General features: G+C 34.8%; 1 protein-coding gene across 1 annotated transcript in view; it reads right to left on the reverse strand.

Moving 5' to 3' along the window:
* Window positions 1-239: 239 nt before the first annotated feature.
* OLA1 (Obg like ATPase 1) overlaps window positions 240-16,042 on the reverse strand; it is a 163,869-nt gene continuing 148,066 nt past the window's right edge. The window contains exons 8-11 of the mRNA XM_041723246.1: window positions 7,024-7,164; window positions 6,238-6,334; window positions 4,069-4,191; window positions 240-743 (exon numbers count right to left, since the gene is read on the reverse strand). Of these exons, the coding sequence (XP_041579180.1) occupies window positions 642-743; window positions 4,069-4,191; window positions 6,238-6,334; window positions 7,024-7,164 (463 nt within the window). The 3' untranslated portion in view covers window positions 240-641. The remainder of the gene's footprint in view (window positions 744-4,068; window positions 4,192-6,237; window positions 6,335-7,023; window positions 7,165-16,042) is intronic.

Raw genomic sequence — 16,042 nt, forward strand, 5'->3', positions numbered from 1 at the left:
TCTCTCAAAAAAATGTCCATCTACAAATTAATTAACTTTCTTGAGACAAATCCCTGGTATACTATTCTTCTGATTCCCATGAAAGACTCACTTTTAAGATACAATTGCAGCTGCCCCACACTGCCAGTTACTGTGTCATACACACGCCTTAAAATTCTGTAATCAGCAACCACCAGGTGCCGTATCGCATTCAGCACACCACAGCCAGTCAATACAGACATCCCCAAACACACCAAGGCTGGTTTTGTCAAATGTTTTATTGAGTGTAGACATCTGGAGTACTGTAAAACATGCATTATCTGTAGATTCAAAAAGGAGCAAGCCACATTGTCCTCACTGTCAAATGTGTCAGGCTTGGCATACATGATGGAGATTAATGAAGTATCATGAGAGTAATATGGTTCCTGAAAAGCTTCTACAATTTGGAGTAGGGTCTTAATCACGTGAAAAGCAAAGCTGTTCACATTCAGTGAACTTGCATTTCATTGGAGGTACACAGTATTTTAATTTTAAAACAAAAATAATTCTGTTTTTAGAAGATTCCCCTAACTTTATTTGTCCCTCAGTTTTCAGAAATTTTAATTTTAAAAAATCATATCCCTTTTAGGAAGTTGTACATTTATCCGAACAATAGCTAAAATTTATTTCTTCTTCGGTTGCTGGGGTGTATTAAATTTGAAGAAGATAATATCTCCATCTTCAACAATATAATTTCTGCCTTGTTGTCTGTACTTTCCAGCAGCCTGTAAAGTGGAGATAGAGAGGAAATGGGTTATCTTACAATGAAACACATGAAGTAAATGACAGCAGTAGATGCAAAAAGTATTCTACTTCTTGGGTCATATTAAACAAAAATAGAAATATAGGAAAATACCTAAGTTCAAAACTAGACTTGGAGAGAAGCAAAGTACTCCTGATCTGGGCAGAACTAGATTTTCCATACGTACATAATCATAATGTATTCTCTACTAAATTGTTGGTATATAAATGTAATTATACCAATATCATTAAGTTTCATTACATGCTGTTTATGGTACATTTCTGATGTGTCTGCAAACATCCACCAAGTCACTGTAACAAAACAGATCAAACCAGGCAGGGAGCAAAGACTATATAACTAGTTTGAAGCTACTTTATTTTGCTTAAGGAAATTATTTGGTGATACTGGTAATGCCAAAAGGAGTTTGCTACAAGGAAAACTACTATCAATCTTAGTGTACAGATTTTGAATTATTTCCTTGTGGCTTTTTATTTAGTCTTGACAGTGACCATACACAGTGATGTGTGCTAGAATTCACCATGAAGAAGTTTACTAACGGCCCTCATTTCAAGCAGACTCTAACAGGTTGGAACTGCAGACACTTTTCCCACTTGTAAATTAGTTGGCAAAGCAACTGATTCCACCTGCTGGTATGCAGATCCAGAAGTGCAATCCGCCAGTAATTCTAATACAAACAAGCAGCAGTTCCAGAGACCCAGGTTCACCCCAGGCACAGCACACACACACTTCACCCTGAGCACAACAGGCTCTTTGGCATCTACACTTAACACTGCACACCACTGACACAGTCCCACATGACCCCACCATCGACCACTCAACAAGAACTCGAGGATCTTTTGGAAAAAATTCTCCAAAGTGTTTTTTTTTCTGTTAGAATTTGTTGAGAACATGAAACCTTTGCCCAATAAGATTAGTACTTCTCTTTGAAGATATTGATAAGAATGTTCAAAGTCAAGTGCAATTATGCTAATCAGAAACAACACTAACAAAGACCATACATCTGAGGTCAAAATCAACAAACCAGATCACAGAGCCCTAGTAAGCACATTTTTAAATGTCCAGGCTACATATTAAAAATCACCTACTGATAATGTGCTATTGAACCGGAGCTAATTTGTTCAAAAACTAAGATACCCTAACATTCTAAAACATACAGATATACACATATGCCACATCCCCACATTCACATGATTTCTGTAAAGACATGTGATATATTGGAGGCCATATGCTACTTATTTTGAGAATCTAAAGCCCACTGTTATAAAACTATATAGACAATTTAAATCAAATACATATTGACGTGACATATTACTGTAAGTTTATATACTTTGTTACCACTCAAGTTTACTACTAATTAAAGGTGACAGTGTTCCTTTAAATTCTCTAGAGACCATTTAATCCATTTCCACTGCTATCAGAAACACTGGTTGAAAAAAAAATCAATACCCATTTGTGAATCTTGAGTATGTATTAAACAAGACACGTCTAACCAGTTCATTTGCACTTGAAAGCAGCCATCTGTAGAAGCCAGCTTTGCCTAAGCAGATATGATTGCTAATAATGTGATATCCCTGTAGACTACAAAGCCCACACAGAGCTATTCAGTATATAGTTCACAGCACTGGCATTAAATTAGTTATGCTGCACTGGTGTTAGAAATACACGCGCGCGCGCACACACACACACACACACACACACACACAATCTTGCTCTCAAACTTGAAACCTACTTGATAAGATACAAGTAAATATTTGTTGAGTAAGAGAGCATAAAGTGATTCATAAAACCTCTACTTGGGAGTTCAAATTCTGAAATGCTAGTTTTGGAGATTAAAAATCACATAAAATACTTAATGGTATTCTAAGCTTAAAAGCCAGAGGTCAATCTTTTCTAATTTATAGTATAAAAGCTTCCAGTTAGTGTTAAGCATTTCTACAAGCAAGAAATAGTATTTTATTACATATTATGAGGTTTCTCTGTATTGTGCAAGGAAGCATTCCCAATTTACGTATCTTTCAAGTTTATTATAACATAGACATCGATTATGGATTCGTAAAACAGGTTTATACGTGACAGTATAGAGAAGAAGCGTCGCTTCCTGAATTCCAGTAACAGAAAAATATTCTTATTTTAATCAATCTTTACTTTATGAAAAATACATATGCCAACATAATGTAGCATGTTGAAAAATAATCTGAGATTTTCCAAGTCTGATTAGTATTCCTGACAAAGTTCAATCTCAATATTTTCGTACCAATCGATACAAATGACACCATTAAAAAGTTAATGACTTTGTTTAGTTATAAAATGTAACTTCTTTCACTCCACTTAAGAAAACAAAATGGCTCTCACTCTACATTGAACCAATTATACCAAGATTTTTCCCTCCTCTTCCTGGGGTTCCAACAGTTCTATTAAAGTCCTGCTGTTCAGTATGATTGTTTCAATGATTACCAATGAGAATAAACTAAACTTGAAATAAACTTTTTTGCATTCCTTTTAAACTACGAAATAGTAAACACATGAGAGACCTCTTTAATTTCTGTAATATTTTCTACGGTCGTCTTCAAATATCAAATTAAATTAAAGAAGCCTTCCTACAATGTCAGTTTAATCACTTGACCTATTTATCGATTAGAAACGACACAGTACTAGATTTTGCCAAGTAAAACCCAATAAAGCCAAACAAAATTAAGCTTGCAGCCAAATTTACATTAAAAAAAATCATTTATTACTCATGTATAGCACTGCTTCATTGTTAGTGGCTGCATATCAAATTATACTTATTAGCTAAAATAAAGCACAATTTTGGACCTGCCCTCTAGTGTTGAGAAAGCAAATCAAATTCCCAATGATCTTAAAAAAAAAAAAAAAAAGTACAACCATGAAGTTCTAGCACAAGCAGGTTTTATTTAACTAAATTTCTGTCTCTTTCCTTGAATTAATCATGAGCATAATCCATTCTATTTCTATTTCAGATATTCAAATGTAGTAAGTATAATTTTTCATTGGTGGTTAGTAAACAGGCTCTTTGAAATTATTTATAATTATTTAAAACTATTTCTATTTTCAGTTTTAGAAATATATTAATATACACCACAAATATACGGACAACTCACACATTTTAAAAATTATCTAAAAGAACGTAAACGCCTACAAGCTCTTCAATCAGTTGACAGTAACACTAAACCCTGACACACATTTTAAAAGACAGTTATTCATTTTAATCATGACTATTTTTATATTAGTAAAAATTATAAATATGAAACCAGAAAATAATTCCTTACCTTGACTGCATTTTCAGAACCTTCCTCTTTAAAATCTTCGTATTTCATTACTTCAGCCATAATGAATCCTTTTTCAAAATCTGTGTGAATCTTTCCTGCAGCTTGAGGAGCCTTCGTCCCTTTCTTTGAGAAGAAAGACCAGAGAAAACTAATTGCATTTAAGATGATTGATTGTAAGTGAAGAGTTTCTTTTCTCTGATCTGCAGTTGGGTTCAACTTAAACTTAGTTTAATACCACGGTTAAGATGTCAGGTATACAATTAGTACATTTTCAACACTGGGCACTGTCTGTGTAGCAGATTTTAGCACAGACAGATCAGTAGATATTAAAGAAGCATAGCTTTGTTTTTCCTAACAGTCATCCAGTTGTATTGATTTAGATGCAGTGGTCTAGTTTTGGTGTCGGTTTCAATTCGATTTTCTATTCTTCACAGTGGAAAAAAATAAGGATTTTCGAGTAACTTTCAAGCTGAATTATCAAAGGTTTTAAAAAGATAAAAAGCCTTAAAATTTCCGCTCATCTAAAGAACATATAAAAATCAATATATAAAGAGACATTTTAAAGACATTTTCAACAAATCATATAATCATGTTCAGCAAATAATTTTGAAATTCTCATAAAATTTTAGTAATAAAATTTTCAAACATTCAACATAATACATGCTGCCTGTAACCATCAGGAAGGAAAATTCAAGCTGATATAGGAAGAAAAATGTCTTATAATTACTCCATATGTTAAATTACAAGGACATACATTCCAGACACACACAACCATGGAAAGAAATTTGAGAAATAATGGTGACCTAAAGGCTGCTTAATAAAGCATGTTAAAGTGATAAGGAGTCTGACACTATAAAGCACAGTTTTTACAATAAAAGATGTATTGGGTTAATATGGCTACTCACTGATGCTTACCTGACTAAATATCTCAGCACATTAAATCATGGATACTTACAATCAGTCTTAAGATAAACCAGCTTTCACACTTTCAAGCCCAGAACATGTTATCTTCCCTGCTGCATATACTTAAATTTGGAAGTTTTAAGGCTCTAAAATATATAGTGAAAATAAACCATGGCAATTTGTTTACTAACTTGGATTTGCTTTGACATTATTTTCTAAGTCTATTTAAAAGGACCTTGGTTAGAAGTCAATCAAACATTTTTTTACAAAGGGGAGAAGTAATAAAAGTGAATCTCATATTTACACATTTAGTGTTATGTTGAACTGCCTCCGTGATTGTATCCATATTAAATCAAAATAAATGTAACGATAAATTATGGTAGTCAGTGAAAACAGAAATCAAAACAGCACTAAAATTTATCATGGAGCATATACTAAAAAAAGCATAATAAAAGAATCCATAAGACACTGAGTATTTCTAAAAGTTATGACATTATTTCTATATTCTATAACACTATTTGGGACTACATATATTTAAAAATATTTTTCAATAGAAACTACCATATTATAATATATTTACATTTAAAAGCAAGCCATTACAGTTCACGGTTTCTATTGTCCTCTGGGAATAAATTAGTCATTCTTTCTGGTCGTAATCAGTATACATCAATATTTAAAATACATATCACATTTTTAAAGAGGAAAGATTGAATATATAACATTGCAAAAATAAACACCACTTCTATGAACTCAAATAAAAAAGCATGAATTATTACACATTGAGTTTAGCTCTTTGAGCCCAACTGTGTATCTATGAAGAGCATAATGATGTCATATTGCTTTTATTGCTGAAAATGTAATCCGAGCAGAGCAAAGGAGGAAAGAACCACCCGCAACCCAAACAAACTTAGCGAATACAAAATGAAAAGCAACATCAATTTCACTGCAGACAAACCCAGTCACACAGATTAAGCAAGCACAATACTGGTGCGTCTTATCTCTGACCACAGGAGGAGGGTAGACAGATTCTACAGGATGAAGAAATTCAGACTATGTAATAGGCAGAATCAATTGTTACCTGCCTCAATCAATGCCGCTCCACTTTCACTGTTCAGCAGCTCACAAATAATTAAAGTTATCCTGGACAAAAACCTCATCTGTAATGACTAGCTAACCGCCACCATGACAAACTTCAAAGTCAGTGATATCAATCTGAATTCAATAGTGTGGAACTGGATATAGCTGATGAATAAGTATGAATCTTACCCTGATGGTCCATGCACGTACTTCATCTGGGCCTGCAGTGAAAAAGTATTCTAGTTGGAGTGCTGCAAACCCAGCCTTAATGATCTTTGGCAAAGCGCTGAAATAAAATGAAACAAATTCACTCAACATATAACTTGATTGTGCCAGAGATCAGTATAGAGCTAAAATTATTCATTTCAAGCAGAAATGTTAAAGATATTAGTAAATGACCATTCATCTTTCATAATACACTTGAAGAGGCCTGAAAGCATGTAACTGTTTCTGAAAAAATCCTTTCTAAAATTGGTTTTAATTGTATTAGTCTGAATATATCATTTTGAATTGTTTACTATAAAAAAAGAGAAAAATCTGATCTACTCATTCTATGACTATTTTCCTCCAATATTAATTATTTCCAGGACGTGGGTCATGAAAGCAAAATTATTTGATTGAAATCCAATGTTTAAACAATATATTAGTGTTACTCAGAAAAAATTAAGGCAACTGATTCACCCTTTCCCTCCCCCACTGAACATGACGAAAGAGTTTTGGCGATCATTCCTTCTCAAAAATATACATAACTAATACCTATGTTATAATTAAAACACTGTACAGAGATGACAGATGACAGTTAAAAACTTAATTTAAAATAAATCTTTTCACTCTGTCTCATGGTAAAGAAAGGAGAAGATTCCCTCTTTATAATGGTAATTACTCTGTCATTTATTATTCTATCAGCGCAAGCAATTAAATTACTGCAAGGAAATAGTTGATAATAAAGTGTAGGGAAAATGAATGCTAATTAACCTTTGTGTCATGTTCGCTTCCAGATACTTCTGTCTCTCCTCAGCACTCAATTCTTGCAACTTGAGTTCCAAGGCCCCACTAAAAGGAATGACCAAGGCACCTGGGTCATACTTGTCCACCCACTCTTTAATTTTTATCAACCTATAGACAAAAAAGGGCACAACATTATCTTGTAGTGCATGCATGACTGTACCACATTCATTATTATCAAGTAGCACATACATATTCATAAGAATTGCACGGTTTTATGATGCCATCTTTTTGTGTATAGCTTTCCAAGGTCAAGGCATTAACAGGCAGCAATTGCTTCAGGTATATGCCGTGAGATTTTACTGTAATCTAGTTTTACGTTAGCACATTATCTATATGAACCATCATACAAATATTATAAAACTTTTTAAAGTACGCTAAATTTGTTCAGCAGTAACACCTGTGTCCTTGAAAACCTCAATTTTATGATTTATTATTTTCCTTACTGTAAAATAAGGTAAATTTTTAAGAAGCAAAAACATTAAGTTCTGTTTATATAGGAACCACACCTAAGAAGCGCCAGCTAATTTTTAGGAGTTTTTGCCAAATAAATCATTTGTTCCACCCAGATATTTATAAGTCTAGTTCAGTGCCCTCTTGGACTAACAAGAGCTCACAATAGTACCTGGCTCTCAGGGAGACTTTTGCTAAATAAATAAAGACATACAGAAATACAGATTTACAAACCTAGTTGATTGTATACACACTGTTCTTACTTTTGCAGGAGCACAAATAAGAGAACTAGAGGAAATAAATTCCTTTAATCACAAAGGGTTTAGAAAGCCCAATCAGTTAGGGAATAGACACCAACTTGCCCAAAAAGATGTTACTGAGTGATTTCTTTTTCTTCTAGATCATGGGTATTTTGGCAAAGCAATAGTTGGAACATAAATGAAGTAAGTGTAGTGAATACATTAACCAGATTCTGATTCTACCACTTTGCTAGCTCTTTCTTCCTGGGCAGGTTAACAAACCCTTCTGAACCTAAGCTTCCTCACCTATAAAAATGGAGATAACTGTAGTACACATTATATTGTAATGAACCTGGGAAAGTAATGCCTAGCATATAGTAAACATCACTATTATGATTATTACTGTTAAGGATAACAGTAGTTACTATGGCTAATTTTCATTCTCAATCATAGATCATATGTCTATGATTCTGGAATAGGGTTTACAATAGAAGTGAATATAGATTTCACAGAAACTTTTGTTAAAAATATTAATGCATACCATAGTCTTATGTAATTCTACTAGCCTTCCACATTTAGACCAAGGTTTTAATAGTTATTATGGCAAAAAATTGTGGCTGGAATCCTTTAAGTAATCAATGTAAAATATCATAATAGGGAAAAAGAAACACAAAAACTAAAGCACAAATTCATCAAAACTCACCTAGCAAAGAAAATGTGAGGGGATCGGTTATTATAAAATTAAGAATATGGGGGCAGCCCCGGTGGCTCAGCAGTTTAGCGCCACCCTCAGCCCAGGGCTTGATCCTGGGGACCTGGAATCGAGTCCCATGTCAGGCTCCTGGCATGAAGCCTGCTTCTCCCTCTACCTGTGCCTCTGCCTCTCTCTCCCTCTCTTTCTCTTTCATGATTGAATAAATAAAATCTTTTTTTAAAAAATTAAGAATATGGCCTACTGAGTAGGATTTACCATAGGATAAAGGAATGGAAAATTCACATAATAATTTATACATGTTTGTTATATAAGACTAACCTATAATTTAATCATTTAATGCTATCAGCAGTTTTTGATCTTCATAATGTTTTTTTCCCTTTGGTCACATCCTAAAAGAATGGACCAATCCCTAAGAGTTTATTTTGGAATAAAGTATGTGTCTTTTATTTTTTTTAAGGTTTTATTTATTTATTTATTCATGAGAGACACAGAAAGAGAGGCAGAGACACCAGCAGAGGGAGGAGAAACAGGCTCCATGCAGGGAGCCTGATGTGGGACTTGATCCCAGATCTCCGGGATCACGCCCTGAGCCAAAGGCAGATGCTCAACCGCTGAGCCATCCAGGCATCCCAGGATGTGTCCTTTAAAATAGGAAATTCAAATCAGATGTTTCCTTATCCAAAATTATGAAGGATATGTTAAGGAAAACAGGTAAAATCTGTTATTATTTTTTCTATTTTTAAAAAGAGTTTATTTAAGTAACCTCTACACCCAATGTGGGGCTCAAACTCACAACCTTGAGATCAGGAGTTGCACGCTCCACAGACTGAGCCGGCCAGGCACCACGAACAAGGGAAAATTTAAACTGATACTTCTGCCTATAATAACCTTATGAGATTCTAAGTTACTTCACAGACTTACAATGTTCAAACAAAGCAATGTGGCTTAGTGACGTATGTTTATTACACAAGTGAGAATCAAGTGTCTGGAGATGTATGTGGATATATATGCGCATATATATATCCACATACAAAATACAGATTCATTGAAAATGAAAATAAAACAAGCCGAGGTAAAAGGAGAATATAAAAATATCACACACATTTTGTATCACAAATATGGTCAACATAACTAATAAAACCAGAACTGTTAAGAAACAACAAGATAAGAAATAATTACTTTGGCTAAAACATCAATTCAGAATAACAATAGTTCTACTCTGTCATTTTAACAGCCTTTCCTGCAGAGTCCTCAGAGGGATTATTTGCATTCCTCAGGTGTTCTATTGTACAATTCAGATGAATAAAGACTTACAAATCATTCCTCTACCGCCAATGTGAGACTTTGATCTGGTGAATACACCATTGTACCTTAACTATAATTGGCAAAAAACCTGACAGTGTAGAGCATCACAAGCTTAATAACAAAGGAGAATATCTCAAAGTGTTGACAGATGATCTTCATAATGCAGAAGCAGAGCTGGTACATTTTAGCAGTAAATGAGCACTGAGGTCTAAAGGTCTCTAAAGTGACTGACATCAGACCTGCTATAGCCTCACTAAAAGAAAAAGGTACCGGAGCACTCTCCGTAAAGTGAGTTAGGCTCTTTGCCTGCGAGCTTCACTTTTGTGACTTTCACTGTCATAGAAAACACAGGGAAGATGAAAAGTGAGTTAGGTTCTTTGGCTGTCTGCTTTACTTTTGTTACTTTTACTATCAAACAAAAGTGAGAAATGTCCCAAAGTGATTTTTAATTACACATTTGAAATGAACCTTGGGTAATAAAAAAATAGTACTCAATTTTAAGATTACAGACTGAAATACATATAATATATCTATTAGGTCTGATGGTTACAAAAGTGTGATAATGAGGCCAAGATCACAAGTTTGAACCCCATTGGGACCAGTTACCTTTTGCAGAAAAATGTCTATTCTATTGCTACAAACCATACCCCAAACTATAGTTAGTCATCTAAAAATGTGTGCTACTGGCACATGAGAAATATGGAAAATCAAAGTTGATCTCAGTACCACTTAAGGGAAAAACAATTTCAAGTATATTCTGTCAAATGAATAATGATCACCATATACAAATGTTAGCAAATGTCCAAAGAAAACTATCCAATTATTAGAGACCAAAATAATAAAATGACAATGATGATGATATTGTCATAGAATATCACATCATATGAGGGGAGACAAAACAGTAAAGACAGTACACTCCGAAAGAGTTAAACTGTAAAGACTTTGATAATATTCATTTTGCAAATTTCTACAAACAGACTGTATTACAAGGGGATCCATCTTTCTTTTGATAAGGAGCCAGAGCCACGGTGATTTCCCTAAAGTCTTATGAGTAACAAATGGAAAGAGGAACTGCCATTAGTCATATTTTTCTCTCTGGTACTGATTCCATAGCAAGAGGACAAAGCAGGGACAGTTTCATCATCCTAAAAGGATGATGCTTGGAGATACACTGGAAGGTTGTGAGGTTAGACTGTCTGGCAGAATGAGATCTTTAATGTTAAATTAGTATTAGATTTCCAAAAGATCACGTCTCAAATTTACCTTTGGTCTTATAATCTGACCTTTTTAGCAAATCTCGAAATTCCAGATTCTATAATTTGATTTTCCTAAAATTCATTTACATTGTTTGTATTTATTTCCCTGGATACAGATTTTATTCCTTTTTTTAAAAGCATGTCCACAAAAAAAAAAAAAAAAAAAAAAGCATATCCTCATATTTATTTTTCCCCTAAGATCCATTTATTTGTAAGGGGGGTGGTGGGAGGGAGAGAAAGAATCTCAAGCATAACTCAGGGCTCACTCCCACAACCCTGAGATCACGACCTGAACCAAAATCAAGAGTGAAATGATTAAATGACTGAGCCACCCAGGTGCCCCTAATTTTATTTCTAAAAATTCTATTTGTTTCTCTTTCAAATCTATCTGCTCTTTTAAAGTAATACTTAATTCATTTAATGAATTCTTAGTCTCCCTTCCATATTTTAAGCAGATTAACTTAAAAGTTCTTTTCAGGCTGCTCTAATTATTTCTGGTTTCTTGGGTAAAACTCTGCCTTCCACCATTAATCATCTACTAGCAGCCTCTCACAACAGTTGGCTCCTGTGTATGTGCTGTGCTGTTTTGGGTCACAAATGGGCAGCAGCAGTCAAGTTCCAAGGGAGTCTGTGGTCCCCTCTATTTAGAGATGTATCTATGGGGTAGTTTTGTGCTTGTTCTTCCAGGGAAAGACCTCTAGAGGGTTGTGGGCTCTGGATCATCTTAAGGTTTAGTATTTCTGACTTAGGTCATTGGCATTGCAAATTAAGGCCCCTTACCTCTTATAGTGGTCCTAGTCTCCAATTCCTGACAGTACAATTTTTTCCTTTGCCCAGAAGGGGTGGGAACGGGAGGCGTTTTTCTGGGTTCTGATCTTGAGAAGCATAGCTTTTTCTAGGCTTTATGAGCGAGCCTCATTCCAGCACCTAAGTCTGGGGCCTCTGCCTTGACTCTTATTCCTATGCTCGCCAAGGCCTCTAGGTCATATATAAACTGGGTTTTATTCCCCTGAGGGCCAGACTCTATTGATTTCACTCTGACTCTCACTGAGTTTCCTCTTTGTTTTTGGCACCTAGAAAATCCCTTACTTGCTTAAGTCTTTCTGTGTGTTCTAAAAATACCACACCATCGTCAAGACCATCCTTTACTGGTTATTTTCTCTGGTGTTTCTATATATAACCAGCAAGAAGAGAGCGTCCTATACTGGCTCTGTCCACCATCTTAACTGAAAGCTCTCCATACTGGAGTTAAATCTTCCATTTTATTGTGTTCTGATACAACAGCTTTCAAACTTTTTTTGAACATTACCCAAAGGAAGAAATAGATTTATACTTGATTCAAACATATGGTGCACAGACATATTATTTTCATACACATATCCAAACTGACACAGGTTTCAGAAAACAATACTTCACCTTTATAGTGAGAAACAGGACAATCTCAATAGTGCTATTTGATATTCCACATAAAACTAAATTCTTGCAACTTAAACCCCTGAAATGAGTTCTCTCTAACATAATTTGAAGGGGCATCTCGCTGGCTCAGTCAGAAGGGGATCATGAGTTCGAGCCCCATGTGGGGTGGAGAGATTACTCAAATAAACACAACTTCAAAAATAAAAAACCCTTATACTTTAATAAGAATTTAACTTTTTTCTTCACTTCATGTCCATTTGGCCACTCAATTACCTCCTAGTTACAATAAATTCTGATTATATTTTCTAAAATCCTTAAAGATGGCTCAACTCAAGCATAAAGCCAAGTTATATTACCACTTACAGTGTCTTTGCTGAACATTAGAATTCTCTCAAATCTGTTATTCTAGTCCGTAACATCAAAATGTCTTTAAAATCTTTAAAACTGGGACACCTGGGTGGTTCAGCGGTTGAGCGTCTGCCTTTGGCTCAGAGCGTGATCCCGGAGTCCCAGGATCAATTCCCACATCGGGCTCCCTGCATGGAGCCTGCTTCTTCCTCTGCCAGTGTCTCTGCCTCTCTCTCTGCATCTCTCATGAATAAATAAAGTCTTTAAAAAAAATCTTTAAAACTGTTACATATGATAATATTAGGTTCTTATACATAACCTACATAATTTTCTGTATGAATCAAGGTCTTAACATTTTAAAAAAAATCAGCAGTAACATCTTGCTTCTGACCGAATATAACTGCTGGCGAACCATATGTCAATAGTCAGAAAATGATGGAATTTACACAAAGGAGGCTCTAGGTCTGGTTTATCCAGTGATTTAACATCATTCAGTCAACGTTATTATGGACTTGACCTTTACTAAGTTAGTTCCTCTCATGTTGTTCATGGTATGGATGTACCATAAATCCAGAGGGCACTGAAAAACACTGAGGTCATTTCTAGTCTCCTCCCTTGCAGGTTTACTCTCATTTCTGTCAGAATTGCTCAGAGTACCAAAGAATGTCTTTAAAATATCACATTCCTTTTTTTTCCATTTTCCAAACAAAAATCACTGCAAATTAATGTCAATTTATAGTGTTCTAAAAAGAAAAGAAAAAGAAATAAGGCTATGGAAGGTAAGATTATCCTCTCATGGATGACATAAACATTAATCGTTCTTTCACAAATGGCAATAAATAACACCAGAATTATTAATACTAAAATTAATACCACAAATAATGTACACACTGAAATATAGCCTTCAAACAATATTCATTCAAGGCCAAGAAAATTAGCTCTAGAAAATCCAAAATTTCCAACTCTTAAGAATTCTTTGAATAAATGGAGCTATTAAGGAAGTTAGTGGGCGGGGGAAGAGAAAGAAGAAATAACAAAAAAAAGTAAGCTCTAGTCTAATTGATTATTGTCTACATATCTAATCCCTATTCCAAAAAAGATCCCTATCTTTGATCTACATAATGGACTTCAAGTTTCCCTGTTCTTGTCTAATTTCATGGATAAGGATTATGACTTCGTTCCTCAAAGTGTGGTCAACCTTAGAATCTGCATTTTAACAAGATCCCCAAGCATTTGACAGGTATGTCAGACTTGCAGAAGCACTGAACTAAAAGGACTTTGAAAATGCGGGCCCATTAACTGAAAGCATGAAAATGTCAGCCATAACTCCGCAGTCCAGCTGATAACTGTGCACATGCGGATCACCTATCCCACCAACATGTGGGGAGTAAGAATAATAAAAAAGTTCCTGCTTACATCTTCCAGGTTAGAAACCAGAAAAAAAAGTCACTAGAATTTCAGAAAATGTAAGGAAAATGTTTGCTGTAAATCCCCTGCAATCTCAAAGAAGTTTCAGATTAACAGTAAAAATAATTTGTTTAGACAGAATTACTATATGGTCAAGAGTTTCTTACTTTATAAGGCATAATTACACTTCTCTTATTCTAATAAGCTTCAATACCCAGAAAAACATCTGTAGTAAGTTAGTTTTGGAGTGTAGATTCAAAATATAAGAAGTGATTCCTACAGAGAGAATTTTTTTTTTTTCTACAGAGAGAATTTTGTGAAATTAAATTCTTATCAAGTAAAAGGGATATTACACCCAAAATAAGGACCTCACAGAACCACTGTCTGAAAAACTCCATTCATTCTGCAGTCACTATAATGAAATGGCATTTGTATATATCCAACCATGTGTGTGTGTGTGATGTGTGTTTATAAAAGGAAATAAAACCTAGAGAAGTGGGCATTCGTTTTGCAGCAAATAAATCAAAATCGGGTTTCAGACTCTATTTCAAGAATTTATTTTTTATTTTTTTTATTTTTTTATTTTTATTTTTCTATTTCAAGAAGTAACAAGATTTCTGACTTGAGCAGTAATTGAAGGTGATGGGGAAACTGAAATGACAGGTGTTATGATAAGCAGAAAACCTTAAAAGCAAATTAGAACAATTGGGATATACTTATCCTAACACTCTGGTCTCACTGTGACTCTGAGATTTCTTACTTTTAGTGTACTTAAAGAAGGATAATATATGCAATTAATCTCTATGTGATGAACATGGAACAACTGTATGGAAATATTTTCCATGTTCAGCAAAAGGCTCTGTTTAAAAAAAAAAATCTTTCTGTGCATAAACAGGAGGAAACAGCAGGATGAATCCTAACCAGTTTGAATAAATCTTAGTAATCCCATTCTCTAGCTGGCAACTGGTTAGAGAATGGGCATGTGAACCAGCTCTGGTCAATGAGGCCTCAGTGAAGCCTCTTTGGGCCTTTAGAAAAAGATTCTAAAAGGTTCCTTTGGCTCTTAAACAGAGAAAAGAAGGGAGTCTCTACTGGATACTATGGATATTATCCTTAGAACTCTAGCAGTCATTCTGTGACCAAAAGAATGGAAGTGGGGGAAGATGAGAAAAACCCTTCTTCTTGATAATATCACAACCTTGAATTAAACAGGAACACTGAAGGGCGCCCAGGTGGCTCAGTCAGTCAAGCATCTGACTTACACCATGATCTCTGGGTTGTGAGACTGAAACCCACATCAGGCTCTGTGCTCAGAGAGGAGTCTGCTTGAGATTCTTGTCCACTTCTCCCTCTGCCTCTGCCCTTCCTCACTGGTGCATGGTCTCAAATAAATAAATAAAATCTTAAAACAAAAAACAAAAAAACAACCAGGAACACTGAATTAAACAACCCTAGAAGCATATACTACCTTGGGTCTTACTATTATGTATTTGGATGACCTCTGTTATTTACAGTGAAAAGCATCCTGATACTGATAATGACTGCATTTGGGGCTTATCTTCATTTAAGTATACGAGTGCAGTTCCTCTTTATTGGTCAAACTCCAAATTATTATTTAAGAAATCAGTTCCTGCAGAGCTTTTCCTGAGCTTCCACATGGAAGATGTTATTACTACACTCCACCCTATATTATAAATTGCCTATTTTCTTATCTCCTCCTACTATAATAAAAACTTCTTGAGGTCAGGAGCTTGTTCTTCCTTCGTTCCTGGACACATCCACAGAATTCTCCTAGCATGGCACTGACACACAATCGATGCTCAAACAGTTTCTGAATGGATAAGATGGAA

The sequence above is a fragment of the Vulpes lagopus genome, chromosome 11 (assembly GCF_018345385.1).
Source record: "Vulpes lagopus strain Blue_001 chromosome 11, ASM1834538v1, whole genome shotgun sequence".
Lineage (NCBI taxonomy): Eukaryota > Metazoa > Chordata > Mammalia > Carnivora > Canidae > Vulpes > Vulpes lagopus.